The 23983-nt window shown below is 35.4% G+C and overlaps 1 protein-coding gene across 1 annotated transcript; it reads left to right on the top strand.

The window, feature by feature from the left end:
• The first annotated feature begins 11848 nt into the window (after window positions 1-11848).
• On the top strand, window positions 11849-23479 carry LOC125276185 (zinc-binding protein A33-like). Its single transcript, XM_048203708.1, has 4 exons — window positions 11849-12004; window positions 12910-12981; window positions 18002-18028; window positions 22831-23479. The coding sequence occupies exons 2-4, from the start codon at window positions 12912-12914 to the stop codon at window positions 23376-23378; spliced, it is 645 nt and encodes a 214-aa protein (XP_048059665.1). The 5' UTR covers window positions 11849-12004; window positions 12910-12911; the 3' UTR covers window positions 23379-23479.
• The last annotated feature ends 504 nt before the right edge of the window (window positions 23480-23983 follow it).

Raw genomic sequence — 23983 nt, 5'->3', positions numbered from 1 at the left:
TGGAAAAAAGCATCATATCAGTGTAAAAGACATTTACAAATATTTATTTCAATTTAAAGAACATAATCATGGTGTTTAATATACAAATATTGCCTGGAAAAGGATACTTTGTACCCTTAAACTGTAATAAAGCTATTTTGTATTGACACATTTCTAAAATTAATATCTTTGGAAAAAATTATCATATCAGTGTAAAAGAAGTTGCAAAATATTTATCTCAATGTAAAGAATATAGTCACAGTGTTTAATATAGTAATATTGACTGGAAAAGTATAGTTTGTACCCTTAAAGTCTAATAAAGCTATTTTGTATTGACACACTATTAAAATTAATATCTTTGGAAAAAAGCATCATATCAGTGTAAAAGAAGTTGCAAAATATTTATCTCAATTTAAAGAACACAGTCACAGTGTTTAATATAGTAATATTTACTGTAAAAGTATAGTTTGTACCATTAAAGTCTAATTAAACTATTTTGTATTGACACACTTCTAAAATTAATATCTTTGGAAAAAAATATCATATCAGTGTAACAGAAGTTGCAAAATATTTATCTCAATGTAAAGAATATAGTCATATTGTTTAATGTACAAATATTGCCTGGAAAAGGATACTTTTTACTCTTAAACTGTAATAAAGCTATTTTGTATTGACACAGTTCTAAAATTAATTTCTTTGGAAAAAAGCCTCACATCAGTCTAAAAGAAGTTTACAAATATTTATCTCAATGTAAAGAACATAGTCATGGTGTTTAATGTACAAATATTGCCTGGAAAAGGATACTTTTTACCCTTAAACTGTAATAAAGCTATTTTGTATTGACACATTTCTAAAATTAATATCTTATAGTTCTTATAGTAATATTTACTGTAAAAGTGTAGTTTGTACCCTTAATGTCTAATAAAGCTATTTTGTATTGACACACTTCTAAAATTAATATCTTTTGAAAAAAAGCCTCATATCAGTCTAAAAGAAGTTGAAAAATAGTTATCTTAATGTAAAGAACAGTTGAAAAGTGTTTAATGAAGTCATATTAACTGAAGAAGTTCAGTATCAAAGGTCTAAGTCTGTTTTGATGCACACAGACAGTTCCAGTTCAATAGCTTTTGATAACACACTCACAGCCTTTCAAAAGAAGTTGAAAAATAGTTATATTAATGTAAAGAACAAATGAACAGTGTTTAATGAAGTCATATTAACTGAAGAAGTTCAGTATCAAAGGTCTAAGGCTGTTTTGATGGACACAGACAGTTCCAGTTCAATAGCTTTTGAAAACACACTCACAGCCTTTCAAAAGAAGTTGTAAAATATTTATATTAATGTAAAGAACAAATGAAAAGTGTTTAAAGTCCCTGTAAAGTCATTTTAAAGTATGTGTTCTGAGTTTTTCACTCTGCAGAAAAATGTGTTATTAACCACCCAGCCAAATTTGAATGATTAAAAAAATCTGCAAATAAATTAAATAAGTTATCAAAATCTCGAAAAAATAGGCAGCGCTCTCTGCTCTCAAACGCTGGGGGCGTGTCCTCTGGCGGCGCTGAAGCCACGCCCACTCGCGAGAGCTGCAGTCTCAACTAACTTGAGTCTAATGAGTCAAACATACTGATGCATATGAAAAGAATCATTTAGATGATTGCAAATTTTAGCAGAGTTACTGTGGACTACCTACTAATTATAACATAAGCAAACTCGGCAACTTACACTCATTGGTGGGCACGAACTGCCGACTGTTGTCGAGTCGACAAATGACGGTGCCGCGAGACGGGAGGATGAAGGCCGGGACGGGAGAGACTCTGTCCAGCCCCATATATCATCGGTTATCGGTGGGACGGTAGGAAGGCCGAGGCCTGTTCAGTCACAATTACCAAAAACAGCGGATTATCTGTGAATCCCAGCTGTCTGATGAAAGTTTGTAAAATTATCTGGTGTAGAACGATCACTTTAGAATATTTCATATCGTCGTTTTAGACAATTTAAATAAGGAGACCGAGCATATTGTATATTATAACAACCATGTAAATGTGCAAAGGGCTGTATAACCGTAATGACACTCGAGATTGAGCGAGTGAACCGCTGTAGAGTTAGAGGCGGCGCCACGCTCGGTGCGTCATCGACAGTTATATATGCTGCGTTCACGTCACCTCGTATTTACCGGAATCTTGAAATGACAACACGTGACGTTATATTCGGAGCTGTTCACGTCCTTTTGGTCCTTGGACTGGGAATTATGCATTTCCATGGCACCACTATCAACGCCTAAATGAATCTACAGTGGTCAGGTGGTACAAGCGCCCACGTGGTACATCTGGGAGCTTTCAGAAAACTCCCAGCTTACAAGCTGTAACTACGATCTCTACGAGGACGTGAATGCTTTTTACAAGCTAGAATCTCGTAACTACAGGAATTACAAGGCCGCGTGAACGCACCTATAGTTTTAGGGGAGGGGCTATGCTCGGGGGGTCCAAGTGCGTCATCAGACCCCCGTTTTAGCTCCGCCCAAAAAATCCTGAACAGACCCAGCCAGCAGAGCCATGTGGGACCCAAATGGGTTTGACCTGGGCTATCTAACTGGGACCCAGCCAGTTTTGCACCCAGTTTCCATGGAGGCCCCACATGGGTTAGCCCAGATGAACTGAACACTGCTCAGTGTGCACACTACAGGCTGTTTAATGAAACACAGAAATATGCTGGAGTTAATGAGATAATTAGGTGATAATGAGCAGAATCACTGAAGGACAGAGAAACAACAAGAACTACAACTTCAGCCACAGCCTTCGATGAAATCAACTGAAGATAAAAGACATTAAATCTCTGAAGATCTGATTAAACATCTCCACAAACAGCATTACCAGCTTCACTTATCACTAACCAGACTGACTTTATTTCTGACATTCATCTACAGAAGCTCTTATTGAGAATTACCAGAGGTTTAGATGTTGATGATTTGTTGAAAATAAGTTTGGTTTGATGTCACCGTGATCGAGGTCAGCGCTTACTTCAGTTAGGCAGTTTGACTCTTAACTATAATTTTTAATTTTTTCTCTGGCTGTTCATTATGGCAAGAAAAACAAGAGACAATGTGGTCGGCTGCTAAATGATAAAAGTATAGTCATCATTTAGTGGCTTAATTCACTGATCTAATGATTGAGCTTTTTATGAGCAAAGTGTGTTTAACTTTGTGCTGGATCTCCTCTAGAATTTCAACACTAAAAATGTTTTAATCAGAAAATTTGAAAAACACATTGTTCATTAAACACTTTAAACCTCCTGCAAGATTGACTTACACAGACATCAAGAATCAGCGTATGAATCTCAACAATGGTGACATGCTTCATGCTGCAATGCATTCTGGGAGCCATGGATGAATTTTGTATGAGGCACCCAGAATGCATTGCACCATTGAAGCATGTCACCATTGTTGAGATTCATATGCTGATTCTTGATGTCTGTGTGCGAGTAAAACTCACAGGAGCCCAAAATATGTAAATGGTGTGTTATAAGTCGCTTGATGTTCTGATTAAATTCTATTATTCTCTTGCTGTAGAATCATAACAATAAAACAGAATTAATAACATAGTACCCGTATAAACCTCCCACATAATAGCAATGAGTTAAGCCAATATATGATGATTAATATATTCTTATCATCAATCAGCATCTGATTATATTTTCTCTCGCTGTTCTCGCCATAACAAACAGACCCAGCTGTCAAGAGAAAAACTAATGTTAAAAAGTCAAGAGCCTGACTAAAGCACACACTAATCGCCACAATGGTAACATCAAATCAAACTATTACTTTCAAATAAGTAATCAACATCTAAGCCTCTTCTTAATAATTCTTAATACGAACTTCTGTAGATGTCTGACAGAAATAAAGTCAGTCTGGTTAGTAATAAGTGAAGCTAATGTTGTTTGTGGAGTTGTTTAATCAGATCTTGAGAGATGTAATGTATTTTATCTTCAGTTGATTTCATCCAAGGCTGTGGCTGGAAGTAGTTTTTGTGTTTCTCTTTCCTTCAGTGATTATGCTTGTTAACAGCAGGTGTTCTTCACTAATACAAAATCATTATTCAATCACTTAATTATCTCATTACCTCCAACACTGATTAAGTGTTACATTAAACAGCCTGTAGTGTGCACACTAAGCAGTGTTCATTTCATCTGGGCAAATCCATGTGGGGCCTACATGGAAACTGGGTGCAAAACTGGCTGGGTCCCAGTTAGATAGCCCAGGTCAAACCCATTTGGGCCCCACATGGCTCTGCTGGCTGGGGAGACTTGGTGAAAAACTGTTTAACGCTCTAACTTCACAATTAAGCATTACACAATTCACAGTCTTTGTAGTGTGTTTCAGCAATACATTTGTAACATTTATAAAGTGTTTAGAAAGAATTCTCAGAATTGACTTTACAGGGACTTTAATGATAATTTTAACTTAAGAAGTTTAAAACATAAATGACACACACAAACAAAACATAAACGACTGGTTAATCAAGCTACTTAATACAGGGTTTCAGAGTAAAAGTAAAGTTGGCCGCATATTCACAGATTCCAATTTCCCGGATCAATAACGTGTGCGCTAAACGCTGTTACTGCACAAATAACACCTCTTTTTAATCGTAGTAACATAGACAAGCAGCAACAGCCTTATTTTCCTCAAAACCAGCTTTCATCCACAGTGGAAAACACGCACTGATCTCTATACGCACACGGCTAAGAGACAGAATGAAAGGAACCGTCTGCAAAATCCTACGAAACTCCAAATACTTTACTTCAAACAGTCAAGAACCTCACTGTAATACAATGTTGGTGATTTCTGTGCAGGATTCCACACCACCCCCCTTCACTGCTGGAAAAAAAATCACGAACGTGGGCTATATAAAGGTATCTGTCACATCTGGAATGATGATCTGGCGTGGAATGATCATAAAATCTAGGCTAGGCAGGTCAGTTAACAAAATACCGTTTAAAAAATTACTATTAAAACGTGGTGGAAAACATGTGTATCTTTCATTTCCAATGTGTATATCGTAATGTATTACCTTGAAAAATATTTATTGTCAAATGTGTTGAATGTAAAGTCCTCTGAGGAATTACACCATTCAGTGTGAATTTATCTGAGAATATTCTTAAATAAGGAAATCTATTCAGTGATTGGTCCATGCCTATGTCGTCATCCAAAATACCATTTGTGGCACAGCAAAGTATCGTGAATCATCTCTAAGACGCTGACGCTCTGACACTTAAGATGTAGTTCACTTAAATTATGACTGAGATGCTTCATAAGTAACTTTTAAGCGCATATTTGAGGCAAGATTTTTTTTCAGCAGTGTTCTTGTGAGTAATTGTCAGAGGCTTGATAAATGTGGGTTACCATGATGGTGATCGGTGGTTCCAGTAGTTGGCCACTAATGTTTAAACGTTTGGTTTATGCTTGACTGCTGAATCGGTGTGTGTTAAAACACAATTGAAGCAATAAATAAAGTGGAAATATATGAGTAGAGTTATGGGTAGTTCTTTTTTAGATGTCATTAATTATGTTTTGTTTTATCAATGAGTTTGAAATATAATAATTAATATGAGCCCTTAATATATTTTATTCGCTAATCCGGTGATAGTACAACACGGATTATAACTGTACTGCAGGATTGAAGGAAAGAGTACTCTAATGAGAAATATAGATATCAGTAATCAGCATATGAATCTCAACAATGGTGACAATAAACAAAATATTCATAAAGATAAATTCGACATAAAAAGCGAATAAAACACAACAAAAATCACAGCAAACAACTATCGTTTTCCAACAATAGTTAGAAAAAAATATATTGTACAATTCAGTTGCATTATTTATTAATAGTGTGATGCATTCTGGGAGTTTTTTTTGTTTACCATGGTACCCAGCATGCATTGCGGCATGAAACTTTGGTCACCGTTACTGAGAATCATGGGTTGATTGTTGATGTGTTCTTGTGTCACTGCAGAAAAGACTTTTTATTTTAATTTATTAATATAGTACATGTTAACAATTACATTCAAATTAACACTGGATAGTAAGGAAAATCCACGATTCTTATATAACCATAATTTCCGATCTTTTATCTTTTCATAACATTACAATTATTGCTATACTGCAAACACGTTTGTTAAACAAACTGTCTCAGCAATCAAAGAACGGCACTACTTATAACAAAACTTTAGAGACCAATAAATGGAAACATCAATCACCATCACGGTAACCTTAAATGAAAGAAATATAAAAGTTGTGTTAATTATCAATAAGAACTGCTGCAGACGTCTGACAGAAATAAATGTCATTGAAGTTAGTAATAAGTGAAGCTGGTAATGCTGTTTGTGGAGTTCTTTAATCCTCCTCTGCTGAGATATTAAGAGATTTAATGTATTTTGCCTAAAGTTGATTTCAGGCTGGTCGATTTGTTGCTATAAGTTGCTAAATTACGTTGTGATTTCATTGCGTGATGACATCATCACGTAGCCACAAACGCAAATCTCCGTTTTTGTGAAGTAGACACATAAAAAATAATTTTGTAATATGTTCAGATTTTGTAATATTTCAATATAGATGTGTTCATAAAAAAAGGATATACAAATATGATTTGTAAAAGTAGTAACATCTTTATGATCACATAGCCTATTACTTTTTTTAAATGCAGTAGCCTACAAATTGGGTGAATAAACATTGTGGTACCCTACCTTTCTCATAAATGTCCAGTAAACCATCTTGAAAAAAAGTTTTTACACTACTTTTTGAAGTGTTCACCCAAGTTAAACATCCTGTTTGCTGTTATACTTTGTGAATGCTTGTCAATAATCTGATTGATTCAGTACCATGGACAGTGATAATTCTGCAGGACTGTAAACATCCTTCAATGCACATGATTTGTGATGTTGTGAGAGTTTATTGTTAAACGAAGGTGTCATACAACAGGAAAATATAAAAGATAGTTTAGAAGTTTAGCCATTTATTTTATTTAACACGTGGAGAACACTGTTTTTATTACCACTTCAAACCAGAGAAACAGAGGTGAATAAAACAGCAATACATGGGCTGTATGTTCTGTAGGTATAGAAACAGAAACAGAAAAATATCTATATTCTATATTGTACATAGTTGGATAAAATGTAGTTGTCTGTTTGCACAAAATAAAACAATATCGAACTTTTGAGACGCTCCCTATGTGGTTTTCCGCACAACATTAGACATTCAGCAGACATTCAGCAAGTAAGCGATTAAACAATATATGGCCGTCTTGTTCGATTCTGGAAAATGTACAGATTGATAATAATTAGCTGTGAATAGCATGCCATGCTTTGTATTTGCAAATATTCACTTCAAAGCACATATAATTAGACAAATCTTAAACGCGGAAGTCCGAATGTGCAAATATAAAACCAACTTTACCGAAGTAGGAAGAGGCAAGCGTCTATAACACTGTCAAAGAGAAGACTTGGGTAAAATTGGTTTTATATTCGCACATTCGGACTTCTGATAAATTCAGACTTTTCAATAAATGTGCAATAAATTAATGTTTGCGAATTTTAAGCAGCGACATGGTATTGACAACCAACGACTGTCAACTTACAACATTTTTCACAGTCGATCAAAATAGGCAAGTATTGTTTTAATGGCATATTTACTTGTGAATATCCACTGAATGTCCAATGTAGTGTGATTAACAAGGCTATTGAATACGGATGTCCGAATGTGCGAATATAAAACCAACTTTACCGAAGTAAAGAGACTTCGCCCTTACGAAAAACTAGTATACTTCAAGTTCATTTGATCAAGTATACTAAAGTAATGTTCAAGTATATTTTTTAAGTATACTTTATGTAGTAAGTATAATATCAATGTACTAGTAGTAAACTTGTAAGTGTACTATTTTAATACCACTTGGGACTAAATTGGCCCAATTGAAGTATCGTTTAAGTGTAATATAAGTGTAACAGTAGTAAACTTTAACTAGTTCACAGCTACGTTTCTCATTTGTACTGCATCTGTACTAAAAGTGAACTTATACTAGTATACTAGTAGTTTACTATTTTAATACTACACAGCAAAAACTGCAGTGTTAAATTAACTCTCCAGGGAGTACATGTGAGACCATACTCCAGAGTGTTAATGAGATAATTAAGTGATTAATTGAGTGATGATTGACCATTATTGAAGACACCTGTGCACGTGGACGAGGGGAAAAAGAATGGCTCCTTTTTCCCCTTTGTATCCATCCACCATGACAACCAGGTCCACGTGAGAGTACTTCTTCTGCACTGTGCAGTCACCCCAGGTGCGTTCCACCTTATTATCAGCATCCTCATCGTTGCTGATGGGAACAGAGGGATGCAGGAGGTTGCCGATCTCTCTCAGGTACTCAAAGCGCTCCACCTCCAGCTTTAGACAATCACTGTCTGTCTTCTGCACAGCCTCATCCACAGTATGTAAATCTAACTCAGAGATTGGGCTCTAAATGAGTTCAGTGATTCAGATCAAATAATGATTATGTGAAAACATAACCAACATCACCTAATCATTTTTTCCATTTGTTTGTCTGGATGTTATAACTCAGTTAAAATAACCCAAACAAAATTTTATTTTAAAAAGTCAAGGGTCAAGAGCTCCACTAAAGCAAACCCTCATCTCCACTATGGTGGCTTAAAATTGTGATTTTCTCCTTTGGTGATTCTGCTTGTTATCATCAGGTGTCTTCAATAATGGTCAATCATCACTCAATTAATCACTTAATTATCTCATTAACTTTAACACTCTTGAGTATGGTCTCACCTGTACTCCCTGGAGAGTTAATTTAACACTGCAGTTTTTGCTGTGTAAGAACATAGAAGTATGCTTAAAGTGCAAAAATAATATATAAAAAGTAAACTATAAGTGTGATGTCATGTTCACTTAAAGAAAACTTAAAAGTATACTTGCACTAAACTATATTTCAAAGTGTACTTTCGTATACTAAAAATGTAGCTACTACTAGTATTAAAATAGTAAACTACTAGTATACTAGTATAAGTTCACTTTTAGTACAGATGCAGTACAAATGTGAACTAGTTAAAGTTTACTACTGTTACACTTATAGTACACTTAAACGTATACTTCAATTGGGCCAATTTAGTCCCAAGCGGTATTAAAATAGTACACTTACAAGTTTACTACTAGTACATTGATATTATACTTACTACATAAAGTATACTTGAACATTACTTTAGTATACTTGATCAAATGAACTTGAAGTATACTAGTTTTTTGTAAGGGCGGTTATGTTGGTTTTATATTCGCACATTCGGACTAATGATAAATTCAGACTTTCCAATAAATGTGCAATAAATTAATGTTTGCGAATTTTAAGCAGCGACATGATATTGACAACCAACGACTGTCAACTTACAACATTTTTCACAGTCGATCAAAATAGGCAAGTATTGTTTTAATGGCATATTTACTTGTGAATGTCCACTGAATGTCCAATGTAGTGTGATTAACAAGGCTATTGAATACGGATGTCCGAATGTGCGAATATAAAACCAACTTTACCCAAGTGCATGTGGTGTAGTAGAATGCCAGCACACAGCAAAAATCAGTGCCCAGCTAGAGAAGTAGCATGTAACCAGTGTCAGAAAAAGGGTCACTACGCAAAAGTGTGCAGGTCAGGGTCTCTCCACGAAGTTAACACAGCAGAGTCAGATGAGGAGGAAATAGCTTTCCTAGGCACAGTCAGTTCAGATGGTGAATTCAAAATAGATACAGGGGCAGACATAACAGTGCTATCTGAAGATGTATTTCAGAAAGGGCAGTTTCCGGAGCTAGAGAGAGCAAAGAAAGTGCTGCAGGGTCCAGGGTCCAGACACCCATTACGGTGAAGGGGAAGTTCACAGCCACCATAGGAACAGTGCTGCCTGGATTCATCCACCATCAGCGTACTAGAAATCCATCTATTTGTTTCCTACTAATGGGCTTTAAAGACAAACCTGTAGTCAATGATCAGCTTTTTTCCCTTTCGCTCACGGTTTTCTCAGAGGTGGCGAGTTTTCCACAAGCACAGATTAATCTGTCACATGACCTCACAATTTCTGATGTATCAAATTATTTGCACCACCTCATATTTCTAAAGCACTCTAAAACTGATAGGAACAAGAAATGAAGTCATTTTAACTGAATCTAACTCTGCTTTATCCTCTGTCATCTATTTTGGGCTACCGGCTATGTTGAGGAGCCATCCACAAGCTGGTCAGCAGGACACATTATTTGCCACAGAGGGGAGAAAGCCCATGTTCAGGGCCTGGTTTGCCTCCCATCTTTTCGATTTGGCAGAAAAAGCCAGGGAGGATAGCCTTGTATGATCTGTTTGGGGGGATTTTGTGCTCTCCCTGATTATAAAATGGGAGGTAGTCCCCAGAAGCTGCTGCTGTTCCCCATCTTAACTTATCATGGAGCTCATGTAAAGGACAGGGAATTTTAGAACAGGGCCATACTTACTTAATTTCTATCATTTGCTCTAGCAACATTTCTCATATTAGCTTCACGTAGGTAGTCCCTGTATTTGTTCTTTTATAAATGCATTGCATTGCATTGGCTTCCTGAAATGCATACCCTTACGAAAAAGAAGTTTATTCAAGTGTGCAATTAGTATACTTCTTTTAAACTAAAAATAAGAAAGTATACTTTCAGTCTACTCTTTATATACTTCTCAGAAATATACTTTATGTACTTCTGAGATATATACTCAAAATTGCACTAAAGTATACTTGACAAAAGTCTAAGTATATTTGGCATATACGTGGACTTGTTTATGGACTCGATCTACTTTAAATAAAAAATAAAAAAAAATTAAACTTACTTATATTTAAGTGTTGATAAAAAGGATTCATGAAGCTAGAATAAAATGTTTTTAAAATGGAAAGAGTTAAAGTACAGTTCAAGGTATTTCAAGTATAAAAAATAATACCTAAAGGAACATAGAAGTATGCTTAAAGTGCAAAAATAATATATAAAAAGTAAACTATAAGTGTGATGTCATGTTCACTTAAAGAAAACTTAAAAGTATACTTGCACTAAACTATATTTCAAAGTGTACTTTCGTATACTAAAAATGTAGCTACTACTAGTATTAAAATAGTAAACTACTAGTATACTAGTATAAGTTCACTTTTAGTACAGATGCAGTACAAATGAGAAACGTAGCTGTGAACTAGTTAAAGTTTACTACTGTTACACTTATAGTACACTTAAACGTATACTTCAATGGGGCCAATTTAGTCCCAAGCGGTATTAAAATAGTACACTTACAAGTTTACTACTAGTACATTGATATTATACTTGAACATTACTTTAGTATACTTGATCAAATGAACTTGAAGTATACTAGTTTTTCGTAAGGGTATCTGGATCCTCGGCTGGCTCATCGATTTAGCAGGAAGAGCCAGGGAGGATTGCCTGGTATGGTCTGGTTGGGGAGGATTTTCTGCTGTTCTCCCAGTTAAAAAATGGGAGGTTGTTCCCAGAAGCTGCTGCTGTTCCCGGTCTTGGCTTTTATGGAGCTCATGAAAAGAACAGGGAATTTAGAACAGAGCCATACCGCCAAATTGTAACTTTAGCAAAATATACTAATAAAACATTTCCTAAATTTTGTCTCTTGTAAATTTTGTACTCTTGTAAAGTGGTCCTGACTGAAGTGATATTAGAACACCCTGGGATGTAACAGGGTATAACATCTCCATTCCCTCCTTCAAGGAATGAGGGTTATATGTAACCAAGACATTCCCTTTCAGTCGGTCATATGTGACGCTACATCAGAACTGAACTGTTGAATTGGGGGTATCTACCAAAACACCACAGTTGCCGGCCCTTCCAGCACCCTGCATGATACTTTCCTAAAAAAATTTCCACTGTTGCTTTTGTCTTAATCAGATAATAATAAGCTTGCCGATTTTGAATCACTGAATGAACAACTTGGAGCTCAAGTGATCAACGGCACAGGTGAGAAAACTACAGTACTGTGCAGAAGTCTTAGGCACGTCAGTATTTTCACCCCCCCAAAAAAAGGTTTTAAGCCAGTTATCTTTTGCTGTAGTTTGTCAATAGGAAATATCCGTTCACATTTCCAAACATTCATTTTGCCATTAATTGTAATAATCAAGTGAGATTTTTGAATACACAAGGAGTCTGACAACAGCCGGTGCTCCACACAGATCTGATCTCACCATCATCAAATCCGTCTGTGATTACATGAAGAAACATATGAAACTGAGACAAACTAAATCCAGGAGAACTGTTGCCGTGTCTCACAGATGCTTGAAGAAATCTGCCTCCAAAGATACAGTACTGTGAAGAGTTTTAGGCACTAAAAAAATACTATAAAGTGAGGATGTTATAAATAGATTTTATTTATCAATAAACTTATATTAACTAAATCAAAACAATATTTTGTGTGACCACCCTTTGCATTTAAAACAGCTCCTGTCCAGGTACACTTGGGCATCATTTTTCAGGTAACTTTGGAGGCAGATTTCTTAAAATCTCTTGGAGACACGGCCACAGTTCTTCTGGATTTAGTTTGTCTCAGTGTCATCTGTTTCTTCATGTAATCACAGACGGATTTGATGATGGTGAGCTCTGATCTCCATGTGGAGCACCGGATGTTATCAGTCTTATTGTGTATTCAAAAATCTCACTGGATTATTGCAATTAATGGCAAAATGAATGTTTGGAAATGTGAACTGGCTTAAAACCTTTTGGGGGGGTGAACATACTGACGTGCCTAAGACTTCTGCACAGTACTGTATATTTCATAAACAGTAGAGCACAGACATGTTTCATTAACAGTGTTGAGTGTTCATTGAACTGACCAACTTTATCTGCTTTTTTCCCCCATTTTCTTCAAGTTATGAAAAAAGAACAAGAGGAACTTAGAACCAGCTGCACCAGAGTTAAAGAACAGCTTCTACTTCATATTGGTGAGTTGGCTTTTATTTGACATTTTCATTATTTATTTATTTATTTTATTTTTTTGAGCATTAAAAAATGCCATAGTCTTCTGTTCAGTACGGAAGCCCTAAACGGCCATGGATCACAATTTTTTTTCTATCTTGTTTTCTCGTGATCACGACTTATTTTCTCGTGATCTCGAGATAACAAAAGTTGTTTTGTCATGATCACGACTTATTAAAAGTTCTTTTTACAATGATTGATTCTGAAACACTGTACCCGGATTCTACTGTTGCTATAGTAACGAACACAACTTTGACGCGCATCTGATCAACGGATAAATCATGCGCTCTTATATCTTGTGGATATTTCAGCTAAATGTTTACTTCACTTAATAATAAAGTTTACAATAAATAAATAAATACATATAGGCTATTTAATCACTGTTCACTAAATGTACGCTTAACATATTGTTTGTGTAATTAACATAGCTAATATTCAACAGAGCATCTCAAGCGCAGGCAGAGTGCCTTCAGAAAGATGCCAGATTATTCTATAATTCTAAAACCTTTTAGATTAAACCAACTTTATTTTCCGTACTCATTTAAAATATATATATATATATATATATATATATATATATATATATATATATAGGCCTATATTACATAATGTGTATGTTATTTTTATTCGTCATGTAGGATAGGCTGTGACGATATGTGCATTAAAAAGGGGTGCAATACTCCAGATTTCCTGTTTGAGAAGCGTGTTTATGTGTATGTTTTCTACAAAGAAATGTAGAAAATACAATAGGTTACACACTATCACTGAATTAAATGACATAGGCTATAAATCACATTTCTTATCAATATACATTGTGACATATTTAGGTAAACAGTTTATAAAAATGGAATTTTACAGAAAATCCTCTAAATTTTAACACAGTTGTGGAATATTGTGTGTGTGTGTGTGTGTGTGTGTGTGTGTATAATAAATATATATATATATATATATATATATATATATATATATATATATATATTTTTTTTTTTTTTTTTTTTTTTTTTTTTTTTTTTTTTCACAATTTAATGATAAACACATATAAAAAGTTTTTGATAGTTTTTTATAGATTTTTTTAGATATAGATTTATTAGTTTAGTCTGTAATTTAGGACCTATTTGGTCTATGTCTCTGAAGCTTCTTTTGATTCCACTAGGTGGCAGTAAACAGGGAAAAAAGAATCTACTTGATATCTCCTTCTAAACAAAAGTTATTGAGATTTAACTGAAAGCAGGCATTGGTGTTTCTAAGTGTACTTTTACCATCTCAATTTTTGATTTCTGAGCATACCTGAATTTAAATTCATATACATTGGAGTAAATGGATAAAAAATTGTCTCATTCTACAGAAAACTCGTTGTAATTGTTGGTGTTCCTATTATTATTCTACTTCTTCCGTTTCCGCTCTGGAAGTCTATGACAGCCCACAGAACCGCTTGCAGGAAAATTGTGAAATTTGACACATTGACAGAGGTCAGTCCCAACATCAACCAGAATGTGAGACGCAAGTGCAACGGCAACGATTAAATGGTCTGACTTGCGCATTTAGTTTGTGATTTAAGGCTTTATTGTTACTTTAAGGCTTAATAATTTAAATGGATGAGTTAGGAAAAAAATCACCCCCCTCACAGTTCTCAAAATCAGCTTTTCCCCCTTCTCCCATCAAAGCTAGTGTGGTTGTAATATTCAGTCACTCAGACGATCAACCTCCTCCAAAATCGACTTCACACCAAAAAAAAAAAAAAAACACCTTGTGAAGCCATTATGCAAAGAAAAATTGTTCCAATAAGTTAAAATGCAATAATCACTGTCCAATCTCTCCAACTAGCCTTAGATAAACTGTAACTCAACTGCTCGTCCTTCAGGGCGCCACGTTCAAACTGCGCTCAGTGGCCCCGACTCCTCCGCTTTGGAAAGGGAGAACTTGGGCTCTGAATGGTCTAGAAGCTTGATCAATGTCTATAGAGAGCTATGGTCGTGAGTTTTATTCATGTAGGACACGCATATGCATATATCACACAGTCAACAACATCAACAGCACCAGACCTCTACACTACACCCACTTGTTCCCAGTCACCAGAGTACTAATCATCACCATCATCATGAATGTCACGAAAAACACACAAAACACATCCAAAACGGAAAAGAGCTTTGTGATTGACTGTACAAATAGCTTTGACACAAACCATGAGGTATATATTTAAAAACTGCAGAAAGCAACAGAAAAAAAAGCAAATAGATCACTGTAATTCACAGAAACAGCTCGACTCCAGGCAGAGAAACATGGATTTGCAGTTATCATTTTGTGTCAAATTGTTGGATTTTGAGGTGAAATCATACCGTGTATATTGTATTGTTATATATTATGTTGACAACTCATCAATTAAATATTTTCCATCTTATATTCTGCATAATTGGGTGTTTTTAAATAAACAACACTGAAAAAAACTATACTATAAAACTATATCCCCTGGTTTCACAGACAAGGCTTAAACTAGTCCTAGACTAAAATGCATGTTTGAGCTGTTTTAACTGAAAGAAAATATCTTAAAATATGTCAGTGCCATTGTTTTGTCTCAAGATGCACACAAGTTATGTTTTTTTTTTCTAGTGTACAATTATAAAAGCTACTTAAATATCCTAATAGAACTAAGGCCAAATCCTGGCTTAGGCTAAGCCCTGTCTGTGAAACCAGGCCTAAATGTTTTAGGGCTGGACAATATGACGATATAACATTGATATAAGTGATTACGCAGATTTAAACCTACCGATATTGTAGTTATATAAAATATTCACAGGCAGATTTGCTTTATGTGTCTCCCCGCCGTTGAAATCAGGCACATATAAACGTCAGGAAACAAGACTCCTGGCTGCATGTCAATATCCATGGATTAGGTTTATTTGACAAGTTGTAAGGAACACATTCAATTCCAACCTTTATTGTGATTTGTTAGTTTTACTCGTGTTTTCGCTGTTTCTCCTATTAAATCCAGTCACGCAGCAGGTTCTTTTGCCACTCAGTCAAGCTGAAGGAGCGGGAAAGTGACGTCGATGCATACCCTCTATTTGCCAGAGAAACAAGCGCGCTGCCATCTTTATAAAGACAATTTTATAAAGATGGCGGCGCGCTTGTGGCATCGATGCTGAATAATAATTAGCTGGTGAAGTGGATTTACTTGTTGTTAATTAAAGTTATTGAAATGTTATTTTAATCACTGTAATGTTTAAAGCAGATGTCTTAACAAATGTCAGTAGACCGGGAACATTTTAAAATGAGCAGTTCATTCATAAATAAGATCGCTGTGGAGATACAAATCGGAAGTCAAAAGACAACGAGCGCAGCGCTGAAAAGGGGCGGGGCTACATAAGGTCTATATACCCCAGTGTTGCCAGATTGGAAATGTCCAATTATCGTACCAGAAGCTCAAAATTATCATATTTGGAACAAAATTATCGTACACGCCTTTTTTATGTAAATGAACTAAATTAATAACTATTGATTTTTACAATGGAAAGAATCAATATTGAACTAACTTAAGCTGGACAATCACACTTTTTTAGCTGCTGTACAGCCAATGTTCCCTCTATCTCTCTCAAAGCTATACTTTGTAAAAAGAGCTGTATAAATAAAGGTGACATGACAACTCAAACGTACAGTATACAGCTATTTATCTATAGAACAACAACATTTTGACATGAACTGCAAACTACCACAATACATAAATAATTATTAGGCGTACCTTAGTAGGAAATAACTGGCCTAAGCGCTCCGGCAGGAACGTAACTTGTGCTCCTGAGAGAGAGTCATTCTCCACGATGATTGGCCGAGAAGGCATAACATGAGGTGAGATGCACGTTCTCCATACAGTCATGACATAGGATCCACACAGCTAGATCACTGAGCCGATTTATAACGACCATCATTTGAAGTGTCACAAAATACTGAAATTATCGTACATTATGGGATTTTTTTTTCATTATTGATCGTACATCATACAGAGGTCAAAATTATTGTACAAATACGATAATTATCGTACGTCTGGCAACACTGATATAACCAAAGAATAACAAGAAGCGACACTTGATAGAACGTTCCATTGCAACACCGGCGCCTGCGTTTCCGCCATTTTGTGGTGAAAGCGAGTCCGCAGTAGGCTACAGTTTCTATGGCAATATCAGCTGCTTTGTCAAAAAAAAAAAAAAACATTAAAGTTGAAATCCAACCTGAATGATGACAATACAGAATAAAATACTATTGCTCATCAAATCCTTTTAACAGTTTATTTTACAGACTTTGTGTTTAAGTCTTCCACTTTTTTTCATAAATCTTTTCTCTCTAGAAACCCAGTCAGTTTGGGTTAAAATTCTTTGAAGTTCAAGTTATATTACACTGAATTAATGCCAACATATGAAATTAAATTAAGGACATGCATCAGAAAAACTGGGAATGTTGGACAATATATAAATATAACAGCTTGATTTTGCAGTCTAATGTCCGTTAAAGCAAAAGTGTCCAAAAGTGGGAATTATGCGATAACGGACACAGCAATGCATCATGTGTAAAAAGATCAAGTTTGTAGCGTGATCTATTAAAATGTACATGGTGATCGTAAATTTATTAATTATTAATTTAGCTACTATTAATAAATGTGTAAAGTATTAACTATTAAAAAATGTGCATAAAATGGAAATACTCGATAAAGTAGGCTAACTACGTTACCTCAGATGGTTGAATGGTTGGATTCCACAACTGGTAAAATAAAACTTATATGATACAATACAACATTTACTGTAGGAGCCATACAATTTACTGGTGACTTAATTTAAAAAACTGTTTAGGGCCCCCAGAGGTCTAGGACATGCACTGCACATTGATCAGATAAAACATGATGTTGTACACGATTCTCAAATCTAACCTTAAAGCTTGTCAACAATTCCACACAATTATGTCAAAGATCTGATGATGTTTTATTGTCATGTGTCTCTACAGAGCTGAAGAGGATGCAGCAGTATGAAGGTACAGTGTGTGTCTGCGCATTTACACTAGATTACATTCATATACTCACATCACTGACCTACAGGATGACTAAAAACTGCCCTGGTGAAAAAAAAAAGTATACTTTATTGTATTTAAAATATATTCCCTTTTCAACAGTACATTGCAAATATACTAACAAAAAATTGTACCATCTTTAAATATATAAACATTATATTAGCATCATGCTTTTAGCTACTTTCACAATACAACTTTTAAAATACTTTAAAAAATTGTAATCCAGTATATTCTAAAAATGTTTAGAAAAATATACTTAAAATAAATGTTCTGTGTATTTTTGTAAAGTGTAATTATTTGAACATTACTTTAAAATATATTTTAGGTATATTTTAAACTGTATGCTCAAAATAGTTACTGTAACAATGCACTGAAAGTATATTTAAAAAATACAATATTTAATATCCTGACGATTAAAGAGTGTATTTAAAGTTAAATTTTAGTATAATTTTGAGTATAATTCATGCTTGCAATTCATTTCATTACTTTTATTTCTTTCAGAAAGTGTTAAAATGTATGAATAATGCATTTAAAAGCCTGTTTTTTAATATATGCAGAGATTACGGTAAAAATCATGTTCGGGGGGTAAAATACACATTTTTGACGAGGTTCCCCTGGTAAAATTCGCATTCCAGGGGCTAAATATCATTTTATTTGGGGTTGCTTCAACCCACAGACATGAAAACAACCTGCAGCAACAGTGTGAAAGTAGCCCAATTCCACTGGAAAACTGCAGACTTGGCAACAACGGTTTTGAGCGGTTGAGTCTTATCGGAATTTAAATGTCTCTTCAACTTCAGATTGAAGTTGAAGATGAAGGCTCACTGCCTTCAGCCAATCAGAGCTGCTGATGTCACGGTACTCATCTGAACCCCCCTCGCTCTCTTACAGGAAGCTTGCAGGAGAGGTACACTGTTACAATGCATTATTTATTTAATAAAACATTGAAAGCGCAATACATCGCTCAATCTGGCAGAAACAATGGAAAGATGAAAGAACAGGAAGATGGCTTTATAACATCCAAAGAATTGTTGGCAAAGGTAGAATAACAAGGAGAAATAGAAAGGAACAATCAATTATATCTAGACTTAGATTTGGACATACAGCACTTAACAGCACTCTAAATAAAATAGGGAAACATCAGACAGGAGTATGTGAGCATTGTAATCAAGAAGAAACAGTGGAACATGTTATAATGAAATGTCCAAAATATAATAGTGAAAGGAGAGTATTGATTCTTAATTTGAAAAGGATTAAGATGAAGTTTAATTTGACAAATTTATTGCAAAGTAACTCACGAGGAGTGTATTGATTTTTTAATACTATATTTAATACTATGTCTGATTTAGATAAAAGATTATAGGTGTTTAGAAGGTGTTAGATAAAGGTCCTTGCGTTCTTGGTCCACACTCCTAACCAGCAGGTGGCGGTAATGCACCTTGAAGTTGTTTGCCAACCGCCATAAAAATCAAGAAGAAGAAGACATCGCTCAATCTTGGGAATAGAGTACTCCAGGGATGACGTGTTTTTGTAGGCCAACCCGGAAGTAAGGCTATGCATTTTTCCCATAGACTTTTGGAAAATCGCAGAAAATAAGCTCTGTGTTTAACAAACGGTTATTTTGTCTATCAAGATAATCTTTACAAGTTAACACAACATTTATAGATTTTGAAGCCTAAATAAAGTCGTCAGATATAAAAGGCTAACAGTAGGCTATAAACGGACTACAGCACACCGTGGTTGCGAATCAACATCGTCACCACCAAGCTTCCTCAAACTTTATTTAGAAAACAACGTTATTTAAAAACATGCTCGCTGATTATGATCTGCGCTGTGTATGAATAGAATACTTATCCACTTTTTCATGAGAAATGCTGTCCAAATGTCCCGTTTTTAATGATGACGTCTAAAGTCCCGCCAAAGGAAGTAGTCCCTTTTAGCAATTTGTTAGCAACCGCCGATTTTAAGACACAGTAAAAGTTTAAAAAATCATAAGTGGGTTACATCTGGTTTGTTTTATGTCATAGATCAAAACGTGAAAGTATTTAGAGGCTTTGTTAACCACAGACCTTATTTCAGGCGATTTAGCAAAAACCCATTCAAAAATCCCATAGACTTTACGGCGTTGGAACCGGAAGTCCTAAAATCCTAACTCGCTTCCGGGTTTTTCCTACAAAAATGCGTCATCCCTGAGGCACTCTATTCGGACCAGTTCAGTCAAGCAACATCGCAGTCTGACCTTGATGCCGACGACAACCGGCTAGAAATAAAATGGCCTAAGCGATCCTGGAAAAAAACAGAGAAAAAGTCCTGCTATTTGGAGGTAAGTTGTAGTCTATATATAACCAGTTATTTCTGATCACTGTCAATGCTTAGTTTTGCTTTAACAAACGGAGAACAAGGTTTCAGCTTGATAGGCCTATCTCCTTTTTGAGTTTGTGTGTGGTGGTTTATGGCACATGTATACAGCACCAAAACGCCCCTTTAGGGATGGGCATATATCGATGTGAAGTATCGATATATCGATACTGACGTTGAGTATTTAAAGTATACTTAAATAAAAATATGGATACTAGGGTGTTTTTTTTTTTTTTACCAGTGATTTTGTCTATTTAAATAAATTTAATGCATACAATATGCCTTTCAAATATAATGTTAAGTTGGTATCATTACCCATTTTACTTTAGTAATTCAATAATTTAAGAAGTTTTCAAATGTAGGCTAAAAGTTCAGATTAGAGGTATCGTATCGGTATTGATATCGATGATATTGGCCTTGAAAGTATCAGTATTGTATCGAAAACAAAATAAGTGGTATCGCCCATCCCTACACCTCGTTCATATGATTGGCCAAATCGCCCCGTATTCTGTGCGATATTAATCCATAAAGAGTCATATACTGTAAAAGCATGACTACTGTAGGTACTGGAAACAATATCAACATACCGTACTGATACAGTTCCCTACTGCTAATCCTCTTTCAAAAATAGTATTGGTTCAATGATTTAGACAGACTATTGTAAATGTGAATTAAAGTTGAACGTGGTGTCTGAACTTATATTTATTATATATTCTGTTAACAGATGCTGTTCTTCACGAGTTTCTGCAGTCAACTGCCTTTAAGCGGCCATCAGACACAAGTGTAATAATGAGCAGCTCATCAGAAAATGGAATATAAAATGGAATATAATGTGTAATTTGTATTTATGTGAAGAGGGTCAGTATGGCCATTGGTCCAATAATGAAAAACATGGTGTTTTGCTGAAACCATGTGAAGTTTAAATAAAAGCTATTGGACTTGTTAATGAAACATGTCTCTTCATTAGTGATGTTGTTAAATTTTATTTATTTTAATTGCTTGAAAACAAATGCATTCAACATTGGGAAAATGTCACCCAAGTAATTCATGGTAGTTAAATGGTAGCACAATTATAATACTGTATTGTGTGAGATTATGTAATTCAAAGTACAGTAGTCAACTTTGAAAGGTTTTGATCCACTTCAAATGTTGACTACTATACTGTATATTGTACAAAGTATAAGTAATAAAGTATATTGTTATTGACTAAAAAGTGTGTAGTTTTTAGTATTTGGAATAAGCCAAAGGTACTGAGCATATAGTATACTATTACCTGTAAAATAATTTATTCAGTGTATTGCTTGTGTGTTCGGAAGACACTCATTATTAATTTGTAATATACTTAAGTCACATACAAAGTATACTTATAACACAGATTACACTTTAATATCACTAATCAAGCATGTAATTAGTCCCTACACAGGCATATACTTAAAGTGTACTAAACATACTTGACGTTGTTCCAATTTAGCACACAAAAGTACACTAAATATACTTGGTTATGCTTTAATACAGCTTAATTACAACTAAAATATACTTAATACAAAATTAGTTGTTTCAAAATAGCACACTTCAAGTTAACTAATCAACACACTTAGTCTGGCTGCAAGTATACGGTGCGTGTGATTTCACCAAGTACGTCATCTTTGTTGATCCTGGAACGACATCCCAATCAACCAACCAGATTTGAGGGACAAGTTTACCATTTGTCAAGTTTAGGCTTGCAACCAGGGTTAGGTGCTTCTACACCAATGTTATTCACCTATCTTTCTCCTCTGATTTTAGGGATAAGTTGTGGGAAGGATTAGGTTTAGGGGTAGGAACAGGGTTAAGACAAAATTTTTGGACAGGAATGTTGTTCCAGGATCAACAAAATATGTTGATCCAGGAACATGTCTTAGGAACAGAACACACCAAGCCGACGCCGACGAACTAGTGGCGATGAAAGCAGACTGCGGGGTTGGCTCACATCGGCAGCGTCTGTGTCCAAAGTTGCCCTGACAAACCAAACCGACGCTAAACAGCCGACGGCCAAGTAGCACGTCAGTTCTGCGCCTGCGTAAGATGAAATGCCTTTCCGAACAGCAGGCGGCAGTATCTGAACAGCCAATCAGAATGATCAGATGGCCCGACGGACCGACGAGCTCCAACACCGATTCAACATGTCGAATCGGCCGAAAAAAAGCAGACGAGGACCAACTTCAGCCGACGGTGCGGAACACACTGAGGAAAACGAAGAAAAACTGCCCGACGGCCGACCGTCGGCTTGGTGTGTTCCTGCCTTTACTTGGCAAAATCACGGTGACTGCGAGGGTACTTGGCATACTTTTTTCACCAGGGATGGATTAAATATTAAAAAAAAAATGTCTGTTTTGTGTGAATTTATGATTCATATTCTGTTTTCTCAGTGGATGTGACTCTGGATCCTGATACAGCTCATCCTTCTCTCATCCTGTCTGATGATGGAAAACAAGTGAGACATGGAGACATTAGACAGAAACTCCCAGACAAACCAGAGAGATTTAATACAAGTGCATGTGTCCTGGGAAAGGAGGGATTCTCCTCAAGGAGATTTTATTTTGAGGTGCAGGTGAAGGGAAAGACTGACTGGGCTTTAGGAGTGGCCAAAGAATCCATTGACAGGAAGAGAAAGATCTCACTGAGTCCCAGTAATGGATTCTGGACTGTGTGGCTGAGGAATGGGAATGAATATGAAGCTCTCTCTGGTCCCTCTGTCTCTCTGTCTCTGAGCGTGAAGCCGCAGCGGGTCGGTGTGTTTGTGGATTATGAGGAGGGTCTGGTCTCCTTTTATGATGTGGAGTCCAGCTCTCATATCTACTCTTACACTGGTCAGTCTTTCACTGGGAAACTCTATCCATTTTTTAGCCCATTCTCCAATAATAAAGGTAAAAACTCAGCTCCACTGATCATCACACCTGTCAAATACAATAAATGAATTTATACCTAATATGAAATACACAATGATATATATTTTGAAATAATGATTTACACAATTAAAATCTAAAAACGTTTTTTTTCTTCCATAATTTATTTTTCATTGTTAAAGTCTATCATTTCTATCTATAATTGCACAATTTAATGTAAAAATATGATTGTTTACATATTTTTTTTATGTAGTCACATTTTCAAAACTCTAAACACAATTAGCAGAACATCCGTCTGTTGTGGCCATACCATTAATACAATGTAGTTTTCACACAAAATGCAGTCAATTAGCACATTGCTAAAATGCTTACATTTTCTTTTCATAAAAGCTTACTCCATACCAAAATCATTCTGATCTTATTCGCATATGCTTAAACACAGCAAGTCAGAAATGAAGACAGAATGTTCCAATCTTTAAATAAACAACGACATTGAACAGAAGAACAACTCAGAGGAGCAGAGAGAGAGAAAAAATAATGTGTGGGTGAGAGGAATAGATGTTGGAAGAGAGGAGTAGTTGGATCAGGAGAAGAGAGAAGAAGAGTTATGGGTGAGGAGGAAGAATGTGTGCTGGATTGTGCTTCTCTATGGTTTTCCCCTTTACACGTGGAACCT

Source organism: Megalobrama amblycephala, linkage group LG9, assembly GCF_018812025.1.
Source record: "Megalobrama amblycephala isolate DHTTF-2021 linkage group LG9, ASM1881202v1, whole genome shotgun sequence".
Lineage (NCBI taxonomy): Eukaryota > Metazoa > Chordata > Actinopteri > Cypriniformes > Xenocyprididae > Megalobrama > Megalobrama amblycephala.
The sequence above is the reverse complement of the archived record's forward strand: the minus strand, read 5'-3'. Positions and strand labels throughout refer to the sequence as shown.